The sequence below is a fragment of the Aquarana catesbeiana genome, linkage group LG02, assembly GCF_042186555.1.
Source record: "Aquarana catesbeiana isolate 2022-GZ linkage group LG02, ASM4218655v1, whole genome shotgun sequence".
Taxonomy (NCBI): domain Eukaryota; kingdom Metazoa; phylum Chordata; class Amphibia; order Anura; family Ranidae; genus Aquarana; species Aquarana catesbeiana.
The window spans coordinates 83,809,630-83,836,447 of NC_133325.1; the positions used below are offsets into that span (position 1 = coordinate 83,809,630).

General features: G+C 43.2%; 1 protein-coding gene across 8 annotated transcripts in view; it reads left to right on the forward strand.

Annotated features, from left to right (window-relative positions):
- Window positions 1-26,818, forward strand: part of GRIA4 (glutamate ionotropic receptor AMPA type subunit 4) — a 485,393-nt gene that overhangs the window by 352,538 nt on the left and 106,037 nt on the right. For all 8 annotated transcript variants that reach the window (XR_012241473.1, XM_073613116.1, XM_073613115.1 and 5 more), the window contains exons 6-8: window positions 2,487-2,645; window positions 11,430-11,597; window positions 11,682-11,786. Coding sequence is in view for 7 of the 8 variants with exons in the window: in XM_073613116.1 (XP_073469217.1) it covers window positions 2,487-2,645; window positions 11,430-11,597; window positions 11,682-11,786 (432 nt within the window). In the remaining variant the exon portion in view is untranslated. The remainder of the gene's footprint in view (window positions 1-2,486; window positions 2,646-11,429; window positions 11,598-11,681; window positions 11,787-26,818) is intronic.

Sequence of the window (26,818 nt, forward strand, 5' to 3'; positions counted from 1 at the left end):
ATACATACATTTTGCTCTGATAGCATGATGTACGATTTTTTAAAACTCGCTGCTTTTGTTGGCACGTGCATTTCATTACTTAGTGCACTTTGTCAGATCGGAAGGCACAAAAGCAGCATTGTTTGGATGTCCAACGCACACAGCAAACAAGAACAAAACTGTATATATTGAACATCAGTGGACGATCAGCAAGAGAGTGGCAGGGATTGTTGTGTGAATTCCTCATGAAAGCCTCATGAAAGCCACAGTGCAAGTGTACCTGAACGATACTTCCCTGCTGTTGTTCGTTTGTTAAAGAGGAACTTCACTCCGACATGTGAAATTTAAAAGCTGGCAATTACAAATACTGCAGCTGCTGACTTTTAAGAAGCAGATACAGTGCCTTGCAAAAGTATTCACCCCCTTGGTTTTTTACCTATTTTGTTACATTACAGCCTTTAGTTCAATGTTTTTTTAATCTGAATTATATGTGATTGATCAGAACACAATAGTCTAAGTTGGTGAAGTAAACTTAGAAAAATATACACATTCAAAATATTTTTCAGAAATAAAAAACTGATAATTGGCATGCTCGTATGTATTCACCCCCTTTGTTATGAAGCCCATAAAAAGCTCTGGTGCAACCATTTACCTTCAGAAGTCACATAATTAGTGAAATGATGTCCATCTGTGTGCAATCTAAGTGTCACATGATCTGTCATTACATATACACACCTTTTTGAAAGGCCCCAGAGGCTGCAACACCTAAGCAAGAGGGACCACTAACCACACTCTGCCATGAAGACCAAGGAACTCTCTAAACAAGTAAGGGACAATGTTGTTGAGAAGTACAAGTCAGGGTTAGGTTATAAATAAATATCCAAATCTTTAATGATCCCTAGGAGCACCATCAAATCTATCATAACCAAATGGCAAGAAAATGGCACAACAGCAAACCTGCCAAGAGACGGCCGCACACCAAAACTCACGGAGGGCATTAATCAGAGAGGCAGCACAGAGACCTAAGGTAACCCTGGAGGAGCTGCAGAGTTGCACAGCAGAGACTGGAGTATCTGTACATAGGACGACAAAAACGCTCCATAGAGTTGGGCTTTATGACAGAGTGGCCAGAAGAAAGCCATTACTTTCAGCAAAAAACAAAACGGCACATTTTGAGTTTACGAAAAGGCATGTGGGAGACTCCCAAAATGTATGGAGGAAGGTGCTTTGGTCTGATGATACTAAAATTGAACTTTTTGCCCATCAAAGAAAACTCTATGTCTGGCGCAAACCCAACACATCACATCACCCAAAGAACACCATCCCCACAGTAAAACATGGTGGTGGCAGCATCATGCTGTGGGGATGTTTTTCAGCAGTCGGGACTGGGAAACTGGTCAGAGTTGAGGGAAAGATCGATGGTGCTAAACACAGGGATGTTCTTGAACAAAACCTGTAGCACTCTGTGTGTGATTTGAGGCTAGGACGGAGGTTCACCTTTCAGCAGGACAATGACCCCAAACACACTGCTAAAGCAACACTTGAGTGGTTTAAGGGGAAACATGTAAATGTGTTGGAATAGCCTAGTCGAAGCCCAGACCTCAATCCAATAGAAAATCTGTGGTCAGACTTAAAGATTGCCGTTCACAAGTGCAAACCATCCAATTTGAAGGAGCTGGAGCAGTTTTGCAAGGAGGAATGGGCAAAAATCCCAGTGGTAAGATGTGGCAAGCTCATAGAGACTTATCCAAAGCGACTTGGAGCTGTGATGGCCGCAAAAGGTGGCTCTACAAAATATTGACTTTAGAGGGTGAATAGTTACGCACTTTGACTTTTTCTGTTATTTTGTGCTATTTGTTGTTTGCTTCACAATAAAAAAAAAACATCTTCAATGTTGTGGGCATGTTCTGTAAATTAAATTATGCAAATCCTCAAACAATCCATGTTAATTCCAGGTTGTGAGGCAACAAAACATGAAGGGGAGTGAATACTTTTGCAAGGCACTGTACTTACCAGCCCATGAAGTCCAGCGCCATCCTCCACACATCCTAAGGGCTTTGAATCTTCCTTGCTGCCATACTGAAAGTAGGAGCAGGCATCATCACAAAACAGGTTCTCCCCACCAAAAAAAAAAAAAAAAAGAACTGCAAATTAGTCACAGGCTGAAGGAGAAAGATTATGAGAAGCGTAACTTTTATTTTTCAGTAAAGATCTGCTTTAATTAGGCCCAGTTTATTTAATACAAGTGTTCTGTAAATTTGATGTCACAGTCCTGTGGCTTTCAGTCAGACTTCTGACATTGCAGCACATTAAAAATAAATGAGAAACTTCACAAATCCACAAAATATAAAATGCGCTGCTGTTCTTTCTGCTTACTGTCTTTCTAGCACTTAGCTCCTTGTCAGATGACATGTACCTTCTAATCTTTTAGCAGTTGCCTGTCACTACAAGGTATTGGCAATGGAAGCGGACAAAAAATTTATGTAGCTCTGAATATTTCTTTTTAGGGAATCAAGGACATTTCGCTTGACAGGTTTATGCATGGCGGAGCCAATGTTACAGGATTCCAGCTGGTGGATTTTAATACTCCAATAGTGACAGAATTAATGCAGAGGTGGAAGACACTGGATCAGCGGGAGTACCCAGGATCTGAAAGCCCTCCAAAGGTACTTGGTTATTTCTTGTTCATCACACAGGGGTTATTTATGAAAACCGTCACATAGGCTAGAAGAAAAATCAGGATGCACAGGTGAAGCTTAAAGGTACATACCAGTCACAAATGAGAACCATGCTTTGAAATTCATACAGAGAACACAGACTACCTGCCCAGCACTTCTATTTTTCTTCCATGGGTAGCAATAGTGCCCCAGGCGACCCACTGCTTAAAATTGCTAAGTTGCCAGTTATCTGCTGCTCTGGGAATATCAAATGCTGATCCTGATAATCTGAAGGCCAGAAATTCTTAACTCCATCCATTGTTGGCTCCCTTCTGTGTCCAAGACAGAGAGCGAAAGAAGTTGCCAAAAAGTTAAGATAAAATAATTTCAACCCAGAAGTTTATTTGCGAAGCTTGCAGAGTTTTGCTGAACAAAAACCACATTAAGGTAAAACAAGCAAACTTTCTGGGTCATATTAATCAAGCTACACCTTATAGCTGGCCATACACTATTAGAAATTTTCTTTGTTCAGCCTGTGCTAAACAGCGCAAATGGACAAATCTCCCCCTGAAGCTATTGTATTCTGACAGCCAGTGGCACCAGCTGTCAAAATATCTGAATAGTACCCTCATCTAATGCCCTGTACACACGACCGGTTTTGCCATCGAAATAAACTCTGAAGGTTTTTATGACAGAGAATTCCGCTCAAGCTTTCTTGCATACACACAGTCACACCAAATTCCGATCGTCCAGAACACGATGACGTACAACATGTACGACAGGGCTAGAAAACGGAAGTTCAGTAACCAGTAGCCAAAAGCTTCCGTCTCGTACTTGCTTCAGAACATGTGTCCGGTGGGGAATATAAGATGAAAAGCTCCCATCGGACTCTTTCTGCTCGTGTGTACGCGGCATAAGGGATACTGGCACTGTTTGGCTGACAGTTTTCTTCCTGGCCTCTTTTGATTCTTCAGTCGAAGGCTGTGGGGCGGAAGGATGCTCATAGGGCTGAACTGAGCAAACTTCACCCTGTAGTTGGCCAGCTTATGAAAATCAAATTTTTCCCAGAACCATCTTTTACGCACATTTTTTTACTACTTGTGGCTCCATTTGTTACTCATGCATCTGCATTTTCTTTTTTTTTGCACAGCCAGTTTTACGTCCTTTGCAGAACTGCATGCAGATAGCATGGGTTTGCAGAAGACCCATTAGGTTCAATTCACAAGGCTAAAACAGAAGGATAAGGATTCTTATTGTCGAAAAGTGAGCTTTGTGGGTGTTTTGTGATTACTGACCGCAGAGTATATTATGTACAGCCTTGTTTTCAAAACCTAATTCTCAGTGTACAGATTAATAGTAGTCAGACACCTTCAGAGGTGGCCATGTGTACTGTGTACTGTTGAATATTTGTTGAATCATTCGTTATGTACAATTTTAGTACACATAAAAAAACAGAGTTGATGGGGTGTGAAATAGCATATATTATATATCATAACGGTTCCTAAACAAGGCCGTATATAGTGCTTGTGGCTGTTCTGCAATACTGCTGATGCAGGCGGCTGCTTCCCAGCTGATTCAATTCCATAAATCTCATAAGCACAAGAACACAGCATGCAAGGGTAATGTGATATCTGCGCAGTTCACTATATGGCTGCCCTCACTGAGTCTAGATGACAGGTACCAGCAATACATCCCAACAGAACAATGACCTTAGCAGCTAAATTATATTAGGAACATGACAGAGTGATTATAGAAAGGCTCAAGCCGTATCTTTTCTTGTAAGCCTATATTTTTTCACATTTTGTTTGAATTGGTAAAATACCTACATCTATACTTTCATCAGTTTTCCAAGGTGAGGGATAAGGGACTATTTTTACCTAGGAGAAACAGCCCACTACACCCCTGGTCACACTGCCATGGTTTTAGATGCAAAATACTGATAGACATTAATATTTCATACACAAAAGATACTTAACTTCTTCCCGCCATGGTACATACAGTATATGCAGCAACAGGATGGGTGGCTCCTAATGCCCAGCTGTTGCACATATGCATCCATGCCGCTTTGCAGTTCTGTACTGATAGCTTGCTCACTGCACACTCCCAGTACACTGACCAAGCTCTCATTGGCAGCTCCAGGTGTCTGCTTGTGATTAGGAGTGTGCTAATGAACAAGAGCATGCTGTAGACCCCAGATCAGCATAGTTTCTTTTTTTTTTACCATCAGACCTCAGATCAGTCCCAATTCCTGCACCATCACACTTCAGATCTCACCTCAGATCAGCCTCACATCTTGCACCATCAGAACTCAGATCAGCCCCAATTCCTGCACCTTCACCCCTCAGATCAGCCCCAATTCCTGCACCTTCAACTCTCAGATCAGCCCCAATTCCTACACCTTCACACCTCAGATCAGCCCCAATTCCTACAACTCCACACCTCTGATTGGCCCCAATTCTTTCACCATCAGACTTCAGATCAGCCCCAATTCCTGCACCTACACCCCTCAGATCAGCCCCAATTCCTGCACCTTCACCCCTCAGATCAGCCCCAATTCCTGCACCTTCACGCCTCAGATCAGCCCCAATTTCTGCACCTTCACACCTCAGATTAGCCCCAATTCTTTCACCATCAGACTTCAGATCAGACCCAATTCTTGCACCTTCAGACCTAAGATCAGCACCTTAACATCTCAGATCAGCTCCAATTCCAGCACTTTCACACCTCAGATCAACTACGACTCCTGCAACATCACACTTCAGATCATTCCCAAGTCCTGATTAGACCCAGTTCCCAAACCTTCAGACCTTCAGATCAGCCCCAATTCCTGCACCTTCACCCCTCAGATCAGCCCCAATTCCTGCACCTTCACCCCTCAGATCAGCCCCAATTCCTGCACCTTCACACCTTAGATTAGCCCCAATTCTTTCAACATCAACCTTCAGATCAGCCCCAATTCCTGCACCTTCACCCCTCAGATTAGCCCCAATTCTTTCACCATCAGACTTCAGATCAGCCCCAATTCCTGCACCTTCACCCCTCAGATCAGCCCCAATTCCTGCACCTTCACCCCTCAGATCAGCCCCAATTCCTGCACCTTCACCCTTCAGATCAGCCCCAATTCCTGCACCTTCACCCCTCAGATCAGCCCCAATTCCTGCACCTTCACACCTCAGATTAGCCCCAATTCTTTCACCATCAGACTTCAGAACAGCCCCAATTCCTGCACCTTCACCCCTCAGATCAGCCCCAATTCCTGCACCTTCACCCCTCAGATCAGCCCCAATTCCTGCACCTTCACCCCTCAGATCAGCCCCAATTCCTGCACCTTCACGCCTCAGATCAGCCCCAATTCCTGCACCTTCACACCTCAGATTATCCCCAATTCTTTCACCATCAGACTTCAGATCACACCCAATTCTTGCACCTTCAGACCTAAGATCAGCACCTTAACATCTCAGATCAGCTCCAATTCCTGCACTGTCACACCTCAGATCAACTACGACTCCTGCAATTTTACACTTCAGATCATTCCCAAGTCCTGATTAGACCCAATTCCCAAACCTTCAGACCTTCAGATCAGCAGAGTTCCAGTACATTCAGAACGCAGATCAGCTGAATTTCTGCACTTTCAGATCCCAGATCATCTGCGTTTTTGCACCTTAACACCTCAGTGCAGCCCCAATTTCTGCACAATCAGAAATGCAGAGGTTTTACATGTATACCTGCTACAGCTAGTGGCTCCAATAGGATGAGGAATAGGATGCATGGGTGGGCTTCTTCATATAAAGACATCCACAGCCACAGACAGGCCTATACTGGTACTGGGAGGAGGGCCAGCACGTGAATATTGCCAGGTGGGTCATCATGGAGGTGGGTAGGCAGAGGGTGGCAGGCCAGGCTTTGTAAATCTAATGAGGTGTCGGTTACAGTTTGAAAGCCACACTTGGTGGTGGATTTAATAGAAGTGTAAAGGATGTTTACTTTGCAAAGGCAATTTTCACTGAACTTAGCAAATAAAGTGAAGCTGTGTTCACTTCAGTCACCCAGTCCTATTCAAGCAAATATCCTTTTTAATTTTCTGCAACCATGACCATTCATACACAGCTTCACCTTTTTTACAGCCTGTGTGAAATATTTATTTTGATCCAGCTGTAAAATTTATTTGGCTGTCTTTTCCCTTTTTACAGAAGATGTATTATAGGTTATGGCATTTATAGCATTTTTAAACTTGTTCCTTTCCCTTTATCTTCCTATCCTGTAATGGAGAATCCTTAGGGAAAAGATCATATTCTATTGCCAATTCAAAAGATACTTGCTGAAAAGGTCATATACACAGCTTGACCGGAACATTGATTATTTATTTGAAAAACACAATAAGTGCTTCTTGACCAGGAACAGGTTTATTTGGAAGCAGAATGCCACATTGCTGTGTTATCTGACCGGCTCATTAATGGTCTAGTTCATATATTCACTTACCATTTGACCTCAAAACAATAAGAAGCACTGGGAGCATTGTACTGTATAACAAGATAAGGAAATTGGTGAAATTAAAGTGGGTAGAATAAAATCCTACTAGTACAAACTGTATAGTTCAGGATGTACAGAAAGATAGAAGATAGACTGATGAATAGATAGACAAGTAGACATATTACAGGGAGTTACAACAATGTATATACACTGAGCAAAATTATAAACGCAACATTTTTGTGTTTGTCCCTATTTATCATGAGCTGAACTCAAAGATCTGTGACTTTTTCTATGTACACAAAAGGCCTATTTCTCTTAAATATTGTATTCAAATCTGTCTTAATCTGCCTTAGTGAGCACTTCTCCTTTGCCGAGATAATCCATCCACCTCACAGGTGTGGCATATCAAGATGCTGATTAGACAGCATGATTATTGCACAGGTGTGCCTTAGTCTGGCCACAATAAAAGGCCACTCTAAAGTGTGCAGTTTTATCACACAGCACAATGCCACAGATGTTGCAAGTGGCGTTCAGTTGGCAAGCTGACTGCAGGAATGTCCACCAGAACTGTTGCCCTTGAATTGAATATTCATTTCTCTACCATAAGCCGTCTCCAAAGGCATTTCAGAGAATTTGGCAGTACATCCAACCGGCCTCACAACCGCAGACCACATGTAACCACACCAGCCCAGGACCTCCACATCCAGCATCTTCACCTCCAAGATCGTCTGAAACCAGCAACTTGGACAGCTGCTGCAACAATCGGTTTGCATAACCAAGGAATTTATGCACAAAATGTCAGAAACCGTCTCAGGGAAGCTCATCTGCATGCTCGTCGTCCTCATTGGGGGCACAACCTGACTGCAGTTCATCGTCGTATCCGACCTGAGTGGGCAAAAGCTCACATTCAATGGCATCTGGCACTTTGGAGAGGTCTTCTCTTCACGGAAGAATCCCGTTTTTCACTGTACAGGGCAGATGGCAGACAGCATGTATGGCTTTGTGTGGGTGAGCGGTTTGTTGACGTCAACGTTGTGGATCGAGTGGCCCATGGTGACGGTGGGGTTATGGTATGAGCAGGCATATGCTATGGACAACGAACACAGGTGCATTTTATTGATGGCATTTTGAATGCACAGAGATGCCATGACGAGATCTTGAGGCCCATTGTTGTGCCATTCATCCAGGACCATCACCTCATGTTGCTGCATGATAATGTATGACCCATGTTGCAAGGATCTGTACACAATTCCTGGAAGCTGAAAACATCCCAGTTCTTGCATGGCCAGCATACTCACCGGACATGTCACCCATTCAGCATGTTTAGGATGCTCTGAATCGGCGTATACGACAGCATGTTCCAGTTCCTGCCAATATCCAGCAACTTCACTCAGCCATTGAAGAGGAATGGACCAACATTCCACAGGGCACAATCAACAACCTGATCAACTCTATGAGAAGAAGATGAGCTGCACTGCGCAAATGGTGGTCACACCAGATACTGACTGGTTTTCGGACCCCCCGACCCCCCAATACACAGTAAAACTGCTTATTTTAGAGTGGACTTTTATTGTGGCCAGCCTAAGGCACACCTGTGCAATAATCATGCTGCCTAATCAGCATCTTGATATGCCACACCTGTGAGGTGGATGGATTATCTCAGCAAAGAAGAAGTTCTCACTAACACAGATTTAGACAGATTTGTATACAATATTTGAGAGAAATAGGCTTTTTGTGTACACAGAAAAAGTCATAGATCTTTGAGTTCAGCTCATGATAAATGGGGCAAACACAAAAGTGTTGCGTTTATAATTTTGCTCAGTGTAGATAGATAGATAGATAGATACATAGATGGATAGATAGATAGATAGATAGATAGATAGATAGATAGATAGATAGATAGATAGATAGATAGATAGATAGATAGATAGATAGATAGATAGATAGATATGCAGCGGTACCCCCGTAGGGGCTGCTGAAAGCTGTGGTCCACCTGTCACCCTGCCCAGCCCGGCATTCACTTCCCAATCACCTTGCAGACAATGAACAGTCCATATGCTTGTTTTTTTGTACTTTTATTGAAGGATTTGAACTTGGATAGGGATGGGAATATATGGGGTGCCCAGTAGAACGAACAATTGGTTGATTGTATCTCAATCAGTTGGGACAATTATATACACTTTACAACTCCAGTCTCTTCCAGCACAACACTTGCTTGAAGACTGTCTCTCTAGTTCTCTCGCTCTCTCTCTCTCTTCTCCTGCACAACACTTGACTTCCAGGTACAGCTAGCACATGGTTAGGCCCAACACTGACTCAGTCAGGCCCTAGAAATTGCCATTTGTAGGCAGGGACGAGTGTCCCTTTTAGTGTAGCAAAAATAGAATAGGAAATCTCTTAGTGCTAGTTGACCTATGGTGGACTACTGCTCCCAGCAATCCAGCCCTCCCGGTCAGAGCTGCCTGACTTCACTGCCTGTGACATTGCAATCCTCACCGGCTCCACACCCAGCTCTGACTGTTGCATCTCAGTCCTCTCTGGCATGCCTCTCCAGTCCTCCCGTTAGCACATGTCACCCACCAGCCCTCCCAGCTGCACACACTCTGGTTGTTCTCTCCTGTAAACTTGCCCAGCAGTACTAGTTCCCACTGACCTCTCTGACTCCTCTCTGTGCCTCCTGTTCAGATCCTTCATGTGCTCTTGAAAGGATCCATCCTGCACCAGAGTCCCAGGCCCAAGGTCACCCCCTCCCAGAATGGGGGCGCCCTCAAAGCCCCCAACAGCCTAGCACTCCATCCTCAGTTCTTCCACCCGACAACTCCTCCCCAGCTGGGCTGACTCTAGGTATTTAAGGAGGCCTGCCCCCTGCCAATCCAAGTTGGGGATTGGTCAGGGCTTCTTAAAACACCCCAGGCAGCTCCACCTCTCTTCCCCTCCTCTCTTCTAGAATCCTCTAGAAGCCAGAGGGAGCTAACCGAGAAGTGATGCTATCTGTGAATCAGCAACCTACTCTGTTACAGGGAGAGGGTGGTTGGACACATATGTATAGATAGATGATTGGTTTATAGATAGATAGATAGATAGATAGATAGATAGATAGATAGATAGATAGATAGATAGATAGATAGATAGATAGACACAGGTTACAGGGAGAGGGTTAATGGACATATGTATAGATACACTATCTTGTCAGAAGTATTGGGATGCCTGCCTTTACACACACATGAACTTTAATGGCATCCCAGTCTTAGTCTGTAGGGTTCAATATTGAGTTGGCCCACCCTTTGCAGCTATAACAGCTTCAACTCTTCTGGGAAGGCTGTCCACAAGGTTTAGGAGTGTGTCTATGGGAATGTTTGACCATTCTTCCAGAAGAGCATTTGTGAGGTCAGGCACTGATGTGGATGAGAAGGACTGGCTCACAGTCTCCGCTCTAATTCAACCCAAAGGTGTTCTATCGGGTTGAGGTCAGAACTCTGCACGGGCCAGTCATGTTGCTCCACCCCAAACTCACTCCTCCATGTCTTTATGGACCTTGCTTTGTGCACTGATCCCAATCATTTGGCGGAGGGGAGATTATGGTGTGGGTTTGTTTTTCAGGGGTTGGGCTTGGCCCCTTAGTTCCAGTGAAGGGAACTCTTAAAGCGTCAGCATACCAAGACATTTGGGACAATTTCATGCTCCGAACTTTGTGGTAACAGTTTGGGGATAGCCCCTTCCTGTTCCCATATGACTGCACATCAATGCACAAAGCAAGGTCCATAAATACATGGATGAGCGAGTTTGGGGTGGAGGAACTTGACTGACCTGCACAGAATTCTGACCTCAACCTGATAGAACACCTTTTGGATGAATTATAGAATTCAACTCAATATTGAACCCTACGGACTAAGACTGGGATGCCATTAAAGTTCATGTGTGTGTCCCAATACTTTTGACAATATACTGTAGATGATTGATAGATAGCAGACAGGTAAAGGTAGATATGGGATACATGCAGTATATATCGATACAAAGATAGATAGATAGATAGATAGATAGATAGATAGATAGATAGATAGATAGATAGATAGATAGATAGATAGATAGATAGATAGATAGATAGATAGATTATAGGAAAATTGGAGAAAAAATAAGGACAAAGAAGGAGTCTCTGTTCCAATGTAATATGCATTTCATATAGTGATGTGTGGTGCCCCTCAGGGGGATCGTGTGTTAAAGCCTTAGATATGCCACCTGCACAGAAAAATGATTTGAATACACTTGCACATATAGAATATTCCTCCCATTATAAGTAAACCAACTGCCTATGTTTTCTTGCAGTATACATCTGCACTGACTTACGATGGTGTTCTTGTGATGGCTGAAGCTTTTCGTAATTTAAGAAGACAAAAAGTTGATCTTTCAAGAAGAGGAAATGCAGGAGACTGTCTTGCTAATCCTGCTGCTCCATGGGGTCAGGGGATTGATATGGAGAGAACATTAAAACAGGTATTTCTTAGTGTTCTTTGCCACCTACAGGGTTTTGGTTATTAAACACTGATCCTGACTTTGTACAAATGTATTTTATTACAGGTTCGAATACAGGGTCTAACTGGAAATGTACAGTTTGACCATTATGGCCGAAGGGTCAACTACACAATGGATGTTTTGGAGCTAAAAAGTACAGGTCTCAGAAAGGTAGGTACACATTTACTTAATTAATAAATAAAGAGTACATCCACCCAAAATTGATCATTTACTTTTGAGTATTGTGGAATAAATCCCCTACTTGTTTTTTATATCATTTATTGACTCTGTCAATCTGAGCCATAGTTAGAGGGGTTTGGAGTGTAAACGGGGACATAATTACTTGGTTCCTTAGTGGATATCAATATTGCCATCTCAGCCTGCCTGCTGCATGAATTGTGGGGGGTGTAGTCTTCTGGTATAAGCCTCTATTATATTATAGAAATAAAAGCAGTTATGGCTCATACACATGAACTGCTCTCTCCACCACCTCTTTGAAAAGCATTTTGCAGTGAATCACTTTTCAGAGGGCAGAGGATGGGGGAATAGCAGCCAGGCATTCAGAGGACAGTATTCCTGCTTCCTAAATGCCCCTTTTTTTTTTTTTTTATAGCCAAGTGGCACTTTCTTTTTGTAGTTGGAGCATGGGCCTCTTCACTTGAATGGGTCGTATTTGGCAGGCTGTAGAACAGCACCTCAACTCCTTTTTTTTACCGCACCCTGGCCAATGATGTTAATGAGGCCTAAGGTTGGGTTCACACATGTGCGGTGCGAATTGCAGCTCCAGTTTTCCTGCGAAGATAAAAAATAATTCATTCAGTGTTTCCTCTCCGTTGTAGCTGCAGATCAGCTGACCAGGGAGAGGGGGGGAGGTGTAGGAGAAGGGAGAGAGAATTCCTGAGAACACATCTGTGAATAAGATGCTTTCCCATTGAAGATTATGTGCCTACAATTCACCGCACCGCACTGCCTAGAAAATGCACACTTTTTTGTGCAATGCGGAGTGCGGAGGCAACACACATATGTGAACCAGACCCATTGAAAAGAACATATTTTCAAATGTTCTGCAAATTGGATGTGGTGTAAGCCACATCCAATTCGCATATGTGTGAACCCAGCCTTAAGCCGCGTACACACGGTCGGACTTTCCGACGGGAAGTATTCAATGACAGGCTGTTGGCGGAAAATCCGACCGTGTGTATGCTCCTCGGACAATTGTTGTCGGATTTTCCGCGGACAAATGTTGGATAGCAAGTTTTAAAATTATCCATGGACAAATGTCTTTTGTCGGATTTTTTCTAATCGTGTGTACACAAGTCCGTCGGACAAAAGTCCAAAGTACAAACACGCATGCTCGGAAGCAAGGACGAGCCAGAAGCGGTCGGTCTTGTAAACTAGCGTTCACAATGGAGAATTAACATTCGTGACGCGGCAAATTATGAAATCTCCAAATGCAGCGCACAATTCTTTTCTTCTTTAATTGGATAATAATGAAGCTGCTTTGCTGGTGATACTGATGGAGTTATTGTAAACTAATTTTCAAAGGCTTTTTTTTTCTAGTGATATCAAAAATAATATTATTATGCTTTTTTTTGCTTTTTTTTTTTTTTTTTATTTGGGCAAGTTACCACAACACCATTATCCCGTAGTTTTTAAGATCAAGGATACAACTATGTTGGTGTCCTTGTTTTACATTGTATTTTTTAAAATGTAACTGCCTACTCCCAGACTGTCATTTGAAGTAAAACACATAGCCAAGTATTATTCTACACAATATTTTTATTGTGCATTATAAAAAGAAAACAAATAAAATTAGACATGTTATCTGCCAATAGAACTTAACCAAAAAGTGCATTCTATGCATCCAAAAATATAGAAAATATACCAAATCAAATCATTATTCAACCAAAAACATAATGTCAAAGCAATAACTCCAAGGCCAATTATACATAACACGTTATCTCCTCCGATTCCGCAACATGGCTGGTTGACGAACGGCCGTTCAGAAACAAACTGAAAAGCGCAAACTGAAAAGCGCAAAATGAAAAGTGCAAAATGAAAAGCACGAATTAACACTCACCAAATTTCTACTAACACAAAATTAGCAGAAGGAGCCCAAAGGGTGGTGCTAAAGAGCTGAAAAACAACGTAGCACGTCACTACGTTCATAATTGTTGGCCAACAATTGTGTGGGCGTGTGAATGCAAGACAAGTTTGGGCCAACGCCCTTCGGACAAATTTCCACTCTTTTGTTGGCCAACAATCCGATCGTGTGTATGAGGTTTAGCGTTTACTTGGAACTGTGGACTTCAGCATGAGGGAACCAGTGCCATGCTTTATTGTTGTTTTTGCCTTTCTCTGGATCAGGGTTCTGTATATGGAGGTTATCTTGTTGTATTTTTTAATATATTTTTTTGGTTGAACTACTGTATATGGATTTTTTCAGCCTGACTAATTAGATAATTATGAGAGTCATCAAAGTTGATTCAGTCTATAAACTATCACCCGAAACTGGAAAACAGTTTTGGCCTGCCCTTGCCCTTTAATAATTCTTGATACCAATTTTGGTTTGTTTGCCTGTTTGATTGGTAATGTTCTTGTTGTGCAATTTTACCTGTGTCATTGTTATCTAATTGGATTTGCAGTGAACTGTCATAACTTATAAACAGGCATACCTATTAAGCCATGTATGTAATACATATTGTGGCCACTGCTGATTCAATGTAGGATCAGCAGTTAATTGCAGATTTCAGGAATGAGCTGCCCTTTCTCAGAAACATAATATTTTCTGTCCATTGGGAGTGAGAACTATAGATTTTTCTCTTCATTCACGTCACCTGCAGTGCGTGGTAACATGTGGAAAACGTGTGCGTTACAACAATGCGTGGTAACACAGCTGACACTTAATATTGCATTTCAGCATCATTAATTCTACACACAGGAAAACAATCAGCTCACAGTAGAATAGCTGTTGCTCCCTTTATTTCCTCAGTTTGGACTGGGGAGAAGACGCACAGGAATCAGGTTAGAACACAGAGCTTCCTGGAAGTGTCAGAGTTGATGAGGACTATCAGCACTCTTTGCAGAACACCAGTAGTCCGAATTTAGAACATAAAAGGGAAACACAGCTATTCTACTCTGAGCTCCTCCAGAGTTCAGATTTTACGTTTATTTAAATCCAAAACTTTTTGCAAGAAATGGGTAAAAACCCCTGTCACTTTTTTTGGTGGCCTCCAGTGTCCCACTGGGTAGATTTACCTTCATTTTCTTTTCAGTATACACAGCAGGAAGTGAAAGAAAATCTCTCTAAAGTAAGAGCAATGCACACTTATGCCGCGTACACACGGGCGGACTTTTTGACGGACTAGGTCTGGCAGACTTTTCGACGGACTAGGTCTGGCGGACTTTTCGATGGACTAGGTCTGGCGGACTTTTTCGACGGACTTTCCGACTGACTTTCCTACACACGATCAACCAAAGTCCGACGGATTTGTACGTGATGACGTACGACCGGACTAAAACAAGGAAGTTCATAGCCAGTAGCCAATAGCTGCCCTAGCGTCGGTTTTTGTCCGTCAGACTAGCATAAAGACAAGCTGACTTTTCGACTGGACTCGAGTCAATCGGAAATATTTGAAACATGTTTCATTTCTAGGTACGTCGAACTTTTTGGGAAAAAAAAGTCAGCTGGAGTCCACACACGATCGAATTGTCTCCGGTCCGCCGGACAAAGTCTGTCGTAAAGTCCGCTCGTGTGTGCTCGGCATTAGATGTCACTGGTACAAGTATCCTTATTGCAAGAGTTTCCAGTATCCTTGTTCTGGTGACTGATGCTAAGAGTAAGGACCTGTGTGGATAGACTTTTGTTCACTTCAGAAATGCTTCTCCCCCCAGTACAAATCTATGGGAATGCAAAAGTCACTAAAGCAAGTGAAACACAGGTCAACCGCACCTGCAATGAGTGCTGAATGGTTTCAAACTGGTGTTTTATTTATTTATTTACTTATTGCAACCATTTGTATATCACTAGCAATTCACGCAGCACTTTACATACTGCTCATTCACATCAGTCCCTGCCTTAATGGAGCTAACAATCTAAGGTCCCTTTCTCATATGTATACAGACACATACTAGGGAAGATCCCCTTACTAGGGAAGTTCCCCTTATAGGAACAAATTAGAAGTTGACTGTGGCGCACAGTTCACTCCGGAGGAATGGGCTATAATGCTGGATAATTTGCGTAAATGCACTAAATCTCTAGCGATTAGAGAAACCACCTTTAAGGTATTAACCAGGTGGTATTATACCCCTTCCAAACTCCAAGCCATCTATCCAGGAACCTCCGGACTCTGTTTTTGGGGATGTCCACTTGTGGGTACCTTCAAACATATATTTTGGGAGTACTGGGGAGTATTGGGCGTCTCTCCTCTGTGTGGAATAAAATATCTGCTATAGCCTCAGCGATATCAGGCACATCCTTAAATCTTACAATTCCAAGGTGTCTCATTGGAGCTCCTATTCCGGGGGTCCTTCGCAGGGAGGATTAATTCACTCCATTTGTGTTTCGACCTTGTGGGCTATCTACACTGAAAATCCCCAACAGTCCCCCTGTCCTCAATATTAGATAGGGTTGATGGGGTTATGCTGATGGAAAGGATTCTATATACTCTACAGGATAAAATGTGCCTGTTTGATTGCAAATGGGATGCTTGGAAGACTCATAGACATATTCTGCTGTCTTGAACTACTATAGTACCTGATTAAAGCGGGGTTCCCATTTAAAAAAAAAAAAATGAAAGTCAGCAGCTACAAATACTGCAGCTGCTGACTTTTAATCGGACAGTTACCTGTACCAGGGTCCAGCAATGCGGGGGATCGAAGCCCCACTCGTCCCCCCTTCCGCTCGGCGGCATCGGCATTTTAACTGTGGGCGCCCGGCTGTGGCTTCACAGCCGGGCACCCACTGCGCATGTGCAAGCTGCGCCACACGCTCTCACTGGCCCTGCAATCATCTGGGACCGGTCACGTGTCCCAGATGATTGACAGGAGGGAGGGTGGAGAGGCAATCTCCCTTCCTGCGCCGAGGGAAGTGACGTCAGGAGCCCAGGCACCGAAGGAGGCAGACTACGAGGGACCCCCTAGGAACAGGCATTTAGAGGTGAGTAAAAAAAAAATTTTTCTCCAAATGTTTTTTTTTTATTTTTTTTAAGCACTTTACTCATTTTTTTTTTGGGGGGGTGGAACTCCACTTTAAGTTACCATGACCTAGGATCAATACACCTAGGTATATCTTTCTGATGCTTCATGTATCTATTTTTGTACAACTGTTGAGTCATGTTGTGGTCTAGGATCGTCAATGTCGTTCAATTTGCCATCTTGGGCACATCCCCCCGCAGAAAATTTAAGCAAAAACAATACTTATGAAAAGTCTATCATTTAAGCATATTTGTGGTAAATGTTAAAATCATTATATTCATTTTCAAATTGAATTTTAATTATTTCTAGCCTACCCCTTTTAGCCTGAATGATCTTGAAGTTTGTAAACTTACTTTGCAAAGATTCCTACAGAATTACTCCCTTGAATTCTGTGACATATGTTGACATTTCACAGGGCCTCCTTTCTAAACTGCAGAGGTTGAAAGAAGGAGTTTCAGAGGTGAAGTCAGTACAGGAATCTTTGCAACAAGGTGTCATGGGACAGCAATAAAAACTGACAAGCCTTCTAATCCCTCTCCACTTTATCCAAAATGAAAATGTACCTAAGAGTCAGCTTTTTGCATGAATTTCTCCTAAAAATAGCAGCGCACTTCTTGTACCTGGGCTCTTCTATGCCTTGGGCCACATGGCTGCATATCGTAAGGGTAAAATAATGTAAGGCACTGCTGTATCTGACTTCTAATCTCACAAAGTTAGTGATGTCATTACTGTGCTTCTCAGCGTTTTCCTTGCTGAAGAGAAAGCTGTACCTGATAACCTGCAGTGCAAGGATCTCCATGCTTCTGCTTCAATGGATCTGTGCTTCCTCCACCACTCGTACTGCTTCTTGAATATTACCACATCAATTATCAGATCATTGATGGGCAACTTTGACATGAAAAAGCAAAACCCTAATCCGCTACCACAATAGCTGCCTCCACACAGACACAGTGCTGAGCAAGGCATTGTAGTCGGTAATGGGAAAAGATCAGCTGCAGGGAACCTACAGGCAATACTGGTGACTAGTCATTTTTCCTCTGCTTGCCTTTTTTTGGGTATAGCCTCCACAGTTAATTCCCTTTTTTCAATTTTGATAGAGTGTGGAAGGGTTGAACCTCTGCCAAATTTTTATTGCTGTTGCTTTCCCCATTTGGCAGATTGCCCTCACTTCCAGTCCATTTAAGTGAGGAAACATCTTTACACAGCCAGCAATAAAAGCATGTTTTCAATCAGAAATGGGAAAGGGTAGCACCTCTCCCAAGATTTTATTGGGGATATTTCCTTTACTTTCTGTCCAGGTGATGGGTGTAAGACAGAACAGGAAATGAGAGGGAATCGCATCAAAGGCAGCAATAAAAACCTAAAAACAGACATTTTAACACTGTCCCCATTCTACCCAACTCCATACAGAAAACATTTTGGTTGCAGTTGGGCTTTAACCACTTCAGCCCCGAAAGGATTTGCCCCCTTAATGACCAGGCCCTTTTTTGCGATACGGCACTGCATCGCTTTAACTGACAATTGCTCGGTGGTGTGACGTTGTACCCAAACAAAATTGATGTCTTTTTTTTTCCCCACAAATAGAGCTTTCTTTTGGTGGTATTTGATCACGTCTACGGTTTTTATTTTTTGCGCTATAAACAAAAGAAGAGCAACAATTGTGAAAAAAGCAATATTTTTTTTAACTTTTTGCTATGATAAATATTCCCCACAAAAAATATAAAAAAACGAATATCTTCCTCAGTTTAGGCCGATATGTATTCTTCTACATATTTTTAGTAAAAAAAATTGCAATAAGCGTATATTGATTGGTTTGCGCAAAAGTTATATCGTCTACAAAATAGGGGATATATTTATGGCATTTTTATTATAATTTTTTTTTTTTTTACTAGTTATGCGATCTGCGATTTTTATTGGGACTGCGACATTGCGGCGGACAGATCGGACACTTTTTTTCAATACATTTTTATTGAGTTTCCAGTTGTTAAAGTGGAGGGCCGCCCTGTAAAATAAAATTACACCAAAAATCCCCCAAATGATTAAAAAAAAAAAATTGAAAAAAAAAAAATTTTTAAACTTACCTAAACCCTTGTTGCTAGGCAGTCTTCCTAATCTGTCTCTTGCTTTTCCGCGGCGTGTTCTGCTCCTCGGTGAGCAGCCCCGTTGTCTTCTGGGAACTGTGTGTGTTCCCAGAACACCACGGGGCCATTCAGAGCGCCGCTCGCGCGTGCGCAGTAGGAAACTGGCAGTGAAGCCGCAAGGCTCCACTGCCTGTTTCCCTTACCTAGGATGGCGGTGCCGGGACCCGAGAGCCGAGGGATGGGTCGGCCTCGGGCGGCCGACATCGCGGGCACCCAGGACAGGTAAATACTTATTTAAAGTCAGCAGCTACAGTGTTTGTAGCTGCTGACTTTTATTTATTTATTTTTTTAAGGCCAGAATCCCGCTTTAACAAATCAATAAAACAGTACAATAAGATAAAATAAGATAGTTCAATACACACATTAGGTATTGTTATAAATTCATCATCAATATTTATACAGCAATCAGAGCTAAAAATAGCCACTGATTACTATATAAACGTCATTGGCAAGGAAGGGGTTAACACTAGGGGATGATCAAGGGGGTTAAATGTGTGTCCTTGGGAATGATTCTAACTGTGGGGGGATGGGACTGCCTGGAGGGGGAGACCGATCGTTGTTCATACTTAATATGAACAACAGATCTGTCTCCTCTCCTGACAGAATGGAGATCTGTCTGTTTACATTGACAGATCTCCGTTCTGTCTCTCCTAGGAGCGACCGTGGGTGCTGGGCAAACATCGCGGCCAACGGGCACACGCATCAGCTCCGTTGTCGCGCTGTGGGCACGCACCCCCTAGTGGTCTTAAAGCAGCCGACATATAGCTACAGCGATTTGCCCAGGAGAGCCAAACTGCCACAGTATAACTGCGACAGCTGGCCCTTTAGTGGCTAAGAAAACCATGACAGTAGTGCTAAGGGCTGCCATTGCTGACTTCATTCTAAAAATGCTAGTTACCTGGCTGTTATGCTGATCATTTGTGCTTAGTACTTTTTCTGTTTCAGAAGTATTTAAATTTGGGGTTCTGGCTTCTGCATGAATTCATTTGTTGCTTACTTTCAGAGCCAGTATAACATCTAGGCAACTAGCATTTTCTGTATATTCCACAAGATTTGACAGATTTTCATTAAAGCTTAACTCCAGACATATATAAAAGACAAAAGTAATGCAGCGCTGTATTCATTTTAACTTATTAAAGCGGGAGTCCGGCAAATTTTTTTTTTTAAAAGTCAGAAGCTACAAATACTGCAGCTGCTGACTTTTAAAAAAAGGACACTTACCTGTCCCAGGGTCCAGCGATGTCGGCACCTTCAGATGCTGCCGCCGCCATCTTCGGTAAGGGAATCAGGAAATGAAGCCTTGTGGCTTCACTTCCCGGTTCCCTACTGCGCATGCGCAAGTCGTGCTGAGCAATCCGAATGGTCCCTGCTGTCTCTGGGACCCCTGGGACCTGTCTCTGGGACAGCGGGACGGGACGTAGCGTAGATTCCCGTGGGAGTTTATGCCCGGAAGTGGGTGCAAATACTTGTCTTAGACAGGTATCTGCACCCCCCTCCCCCCTGAAAGGTGCCAGATGTGACATGGGGGGGAGGGTTCCGAAAAGCAGAGGTTCAATTTTTGTGTGAACCTCCGCTTTAAATGTATTTTTTTTAAATGCAGTTAGTGTAAGAACCTGAGATTGACTTCATATCAGCCTCTTGTGGTCCTCTTTACAGCAGCTCTTAAAGTGGTTGTAAACCCACAAACAAAACAGACAAAAAAAAATACCTGCAAGACAAAGACATAATGAGCAATGCATACTAGCTCATTATGTATTACTTACCTTAGATCGAAGCCTCCACAGCGGTCCTCGTTCACCGCTCCAGCCGGCGACATCGCTCCCGGAGTTACTTCCGGTATCGTGTGCTCCGGCGCTGTGATTGGCCGGAGCCGTGATGACGTCACTCCCGCGCATGCATGCCGGAGTCACCGGTAACGGCACAGTCTAACTGAAGCAACGGCAGGTACGTGCCATTGCTTCAGTGCGCATGTGCCAATGATGTCGGCACATGCAGATACAGGGGATATCTCCTAAACCGTGCAGGTTTAGGAGATATCCGGGGTAGCTACAGGTAAGCCTCATTATAGGCTTACCTGTAGCAAAAAGTAGTTGTAAAGGTTTTACAACCACTTTAAAGGAGTTGTAAAGGCAGAAGGTTTCGTATCTTAATGCATTCTATGCATTAAGATACAAAACCTTCTGTGTGTAGCAGCCTCCCCAGCACCCCGCAATTACCTTCCTGAGCTCCTTCTCTCTCCAGCAATGTCCACGATCCCCTCAGCCATCCAGGACACTCCTCCTGATTGGCTGAGACAGAGCAGCAGCGCTATTGGCTCCTACGGCTGTCAATCAAAGTCAGTCAGCCAATCAGGTGATAGAGGGGGCGGGGTCATACCGGGGCTTCATGTCTGAATGGATACACAGAGCTCTGACTCAGCTTGGGTGACCCCTGTAGTAAGCCGCTGGCTGAGGGGCACTCAAAGGAGGGAGGAACTAGGATCAGCAAAGAGGGACCCGAGAAGAGGAGGATCTGGGCTGCTCTGTGCAAAACCAACTGAATGAATGATTGACTTGTATAGCGCAACTTTTGCGAACTGAATCGCCTCAGGCTGCTTTGCTGCCAGTGTCCATCTGCTGTATAGCGCGGTCCGTTACCCCATAGGGTCCCGACACGCTTACAAACACATACACATATTTTGGCCAATTTTTTAGACAGGGTCAACCTACCAATATGTCTTTGGAATGTGGGAAGAAACTGGAGTACCCGGAGAAAACCCACGCAGGCACAGGGAGAACATGAAAACTCCAGGCAGATGGTGTTGTGGTCGGATTTGAGCCAGCGACCCTATTGCTGCTAGGTGAAAGTGCTAACCACTACACCACTGTGCTGTACTGCACGTAGGAGGTAAGTATAGCAGGTGCAGTTAGCTAGTCTGCCACTAGGTGGCTCAGAATAGTGTCTGGTTACAGGGAGTGATGTCATCAGGTGCTAGGTCCCTTTTACTTAGAGCCCTCCTATAGTGATGTAATTAGTGAGTCAGTACCCACATATAAGCCAGGTTGGGAGGAGTCCTAGTGCAGGGCAATGGAAGCCAGATGCCCCACCGTCAGGCAGATTTAGTCAGCAAGTTGAGGCCCGGGACAGGGCTGGAGGACAGGGTGAGGTAGACCTGCACCCAGAAGAGCCGGCTGTACACATCCTGACTCTTATGGTGGGTCACAAAAGGCCTTTTAGGCCAGGCCAAGTGTTTCCAGGAGTGAGGCTAACCCCCTGGGAGAAGTGTACCTAAGTCAGAGGTTACTGCAGTGATCTTGTCTCAGAAAGACTACCTGCAAAGAGCAGTGAGCTGGACACAGACAGCCTAAGACAAACGAAGACCCTTTGAGTGAGTACTCATGACCCCAGGAGGAGAGACAGTAGGGTAGATGGCTTACTGAAATGTACTGTTTGCTGCTTTCACATGTGACAGCTGGGGTTCGTCCACTATATGTGATTGACAAAATGCTGTCACGTGACCTCGGAAGTATGTCTAAGTAATGTGACTATAATACCATCTGAAAATAACATCAGTAAAGTGCGGAAATCCTAATTTTCTGTGTGGGCATTCCTCCCTCGGGATGTAAAGGTCAATGGCCGAGAATGTCGTGATTTGGCCTCTGGCATGGAGATGGACCCAAGATGGTGAACAGTTAAAACCTCCAGCAGGTGGATTGTTGTTCTGGTAGGAGAAGAAGAGGAGCAGAGAATTTGACTCCTGGAACTATTACTAGCCATTCACAAACCCCTCTACTGAGTGACAAGACTGGGAGCCACTGAGATGTGCTGCTGCAAATGTACTGAGAAGGAACATGAGGCTGGGGGAAGAGAGCAGAGGGATGACCTTATTAGTTTTCTGCTTTCACTGCCCATTCTGCATGTAGGGGTGGAGCTATGTAAATCTCACAACTGGATAGACAGAAATACATATTGTTTGGCAGGTAAAACAGCTGCCATATATGTTTTTCATCAGTGTATTTATCTGTTTTCCTTGAGTTTAGCTTTAATGCCCTGTACACACGACCGGTTTTGCCGTCGGAATAAACTCCGAAGGTTTTTCCTTGCTTCAGACCATGCGTCGTTTTTGGTACGCCGGAACAGCATACAGACGAGCGGGTTTCCCGATAGTAATTAGTTCCGTCGGAAAAATTTAGAACATGTTCTCTATCTACTGTAAGTCCGTCTGAATTTTAAACGGAAAAAATCAGATTGGGCATACACACGGTCGGAATATACGATGAAAAGCTCCCATCGGACTTTTTCTGATGGACATTCCACTCGTGTATGCGGCATTAGCCTCATTCACACCTGTGCAATGCGTTGCTTTTTTTAGCATGTTTTTTGCCACTTTTGTCGCACAACAGCATAGTGAAATAGCTCAAGTGCCTTTATTAGCACTGAGCCAAGTGCATTTTGCGTTCCATGTTTTGATGCATTTTCACAGGTTTTGTCAAGCAACAAAATGCAGGACTACTACCCGCATTTGGGGTGCCATCAAGAAAAAATGCATTGCGCTTTTTGCCGCATTTTCAGTTCATTTACAAAAACACAGTCTTATCTCCCATTAAGTAAACAACACAATGGTCCTTTTGTGGTCTACAGAAATTTAAGTGGGAAAGTGTGTCTGAGAACTAAGCATATATTCTGGGTTACCATGTATTATTTGTTTATGATACATATATGAGAAAGTAAAGCAATTTTTGTGCACTGTAAATATTATATTTCATACTTTATTTTATTTTTCTAATTTGAGTAAGAGTATTCCTATAAGAATACATCACTCGTGTGTAGCATCTAAAAGGTTAATTATAGAGCAAATCCAGTTTTTCTCTGAATCTGCAAGAATTCTTCTCCCTCTTTAATTTACTTATAGCGTGCCCCTAGCTATGTGTTGTTGTATTCAATCCTCATCAGTGAGTCAATGGAGGAAGGACATGGGAGGGGTGATGGAGCATGCCTGAATGTGTCACTGTCAATACTTTTATATGCATTGACAGTTGTGGCCAAGAGAGCAGGGAGTCATGGTGAAATTGCATCGATGCTGCTTCTGCAGTGGGGGCTGGGGATGGCTACAGTAGGACGTGACTCGAAGATGGCAGTTCACAATTTAAAAAAATAAGTCCATCATCCAGTTACAGCATACTATAAACATTCACATTATAATCTGCATTATGTTTAGATACATGATTCAGAAGTAATTATTGTAGTGCACTTTTTAGCCCATCACAATCATCAATCACATGTCATTTCAACTGTGCAAATTGAGCAACTAAAAATAATGAACAAAGAGTGGTCACCTTTCGGTTACAAAAATTACCAAAACAAAATAACAAATAGATCCAGTGATATAAGCACATAATCTTATATGCAAATATTGTCATTTTCTGTAAATGGCAAGCTTTACTTTTCATCCTAAGTCTCTCTTTTTTGTCCTTAAAGTGACAATTAGCTTTATTGACCTTTCGGGTTCAAGAGATTAGAGGGTGGGGCCAAGTTCGACTTTTCCAGAACAAGTTGAGATTTTCATATAACCTCAGCTGCCTGTGTCAGAGATGGCTCCGACATGCAGTTTTCACATGGGTTACCTCTGCTTTTGTGTTTTTTTTCTATCATTCACTCAATTTGAATTTGCCTTGCTATTCTCCCTGCATTGATTTAAAGCATTCTTTTGCAACCTTTTTACTCTAGAGAGATACTTTCAAATAATTTTCAGGTCCCAGGGAACCCCTGCTAAAATTATTATCTACAGATTATAGTGCATTAGTGTGATAAGTAAGATTATTATTATTATTATACAGGATTTATATAGCGCCAACAGTTTGCTCAGCCCTTTACAAAATGAACGAAGGCAGTTGCACTTCAATTTGGTACAAGAGGAGTCAGAGCGCCCTGCTCGTTAGAGCTTACAATCTCTTATATTGGTGGTCAGTGGGAAGTGTCCCCCTTACATTGGGGATCAGTGGGAAGAAGTCCCCTTACATTGGGGGTTGGTGGAAAGAAATCAGTTGGTAGTTGGTAGAGTGGGGTCAGTTGATAGAGTGCCCTATACCAGTGATTCTCAACTCCAGTCCTCAAGGCGCCCCAACAGGTCATGTTTTCAGGATTTCCCTCATTTGAAATGTCTGTGGTAATTACTAAGGCAGTGAAACTGATCAAATCACCTGTGCAAATTAATGGTTAGCCTGAAAACATGACCTGTTGGTGCGCCTTGAGGACTGGAGTTGAGAAACACTGCCCTATACATTGGTGCCCAGTAGGAAGAATGGCTTTTTAAAGACAGCTTTAATGATAACCCAGAACTATGCAGGCACTATCAGGAGGAGGTCAAAAGGCAGTGGAACTAAAAACCTCTGGAGGATTCACTGGGTTCCACTGGACCCTGATAACAAAAGACTGGTTTAAAGTAATATTTATTTACAGGCAAACCCCCAACTATACATATACATTCCTTATACTTTCCTTTGCATTTCTGGGACAGGAAGCATTGATAAATCTCTGCAATAGAGCATGATATACTGACAGGAGGTCTAACCTTTCCCTACTCTATCCAAAACTGAAAAAAAGCTTTGGCAATGCATGCAGTTACACCAGATACAATTCCTGCCTCTGGGTTCCTTACCATCCTTTTTTGTCACTCTCATTAGGACCCTGTCAACCAGTCCTCAATGGCTCTTCTCTAACTTTTACTCTCTATTTCGTCCCCCACCACCCCCATACACTAGTTCACTAACTGCTAGTTCACTCAAGCTTGAAAACAATTCATGATAAGACCTCCACTGTCCAGATATGCTTCTACCTAACATGCCATGTCTATTACCACATTAAGTACTTTCCTCTTTTGACCCTGTGTGTGTTTTATAGAGGAGGTCTCTTGCAACTACTACAGCTACCCCCGTGCTCTGGTCTGTGCTCTCAATCTAACTCATATCTCTCCCTCTCTACTGGCACATTCCCCTCCCCTATAAAACCTACACTCCCCTCTAAAGCATCCACTGGCCACCTACATACCTAAAAATCCCTCTCTGGGCCCCGCCAGCCTGAACAACTTAAGACCAATCTCCTTGCTCCAATTTACCTCACCAAGTCTACGTCCTTCTTAGCTGCCACTTCACTAACAACAACCTTCTTGACCCCTTACAGTCTAGCTTTCACCTGAATTGTTCCACAGAAACTACCCTACTCACTAGTACGACGTACTAACTGCTAAAGCCAGTGGTCATTACTTCACACTCAATTCATTAGACCTTTCTGCTGCCTTTGATACAGTGGACCACCTGCTCCTCCTCAAAAAAGCTCCACTCCGTTGGCCTCCAAGTATTTCTTCTTTCCAGGTTCTCCTCCTACGTATCAAAGTGTTTCAATGTCACATAAAATTTCTCTTCTTCACTTCCTCTTTCTCTAGGGGTCCCTGGAGGCCCTCTGTCCTCTTTTGGTCACTTGATAACATCCCATAGCTTCCAATACAACCTCTATGCTGATGACTCCAAAATCTATCTTTCAGTCTCCTCTTGCATTACTAACTTACTAACTGAAATATAAGTATTGATGTCATACCACTTCATAAAATGAAATCTTTCTAAAACTGAGCTGCTCATACTCCCTCCTTCACCAAGCCCTTACCCCCAACTTTTCCATTAAGATCAATTCTACAACTATCAGTCCCTCCCCTCATGCTAGATTACTAGGTGTAATCCTGTACTCTGACCTGTCCTTTTGGGCCCAAATCCAATCACTGTCCAAATGTTGAAGACTTCAGTTATATAAAATTTCCAAAATATGCCCTTTCTTAATCCATGAAACCCCCAAGCTGACTATTGGAATTCCTTTCTCATTGGCCTACCTCTACAC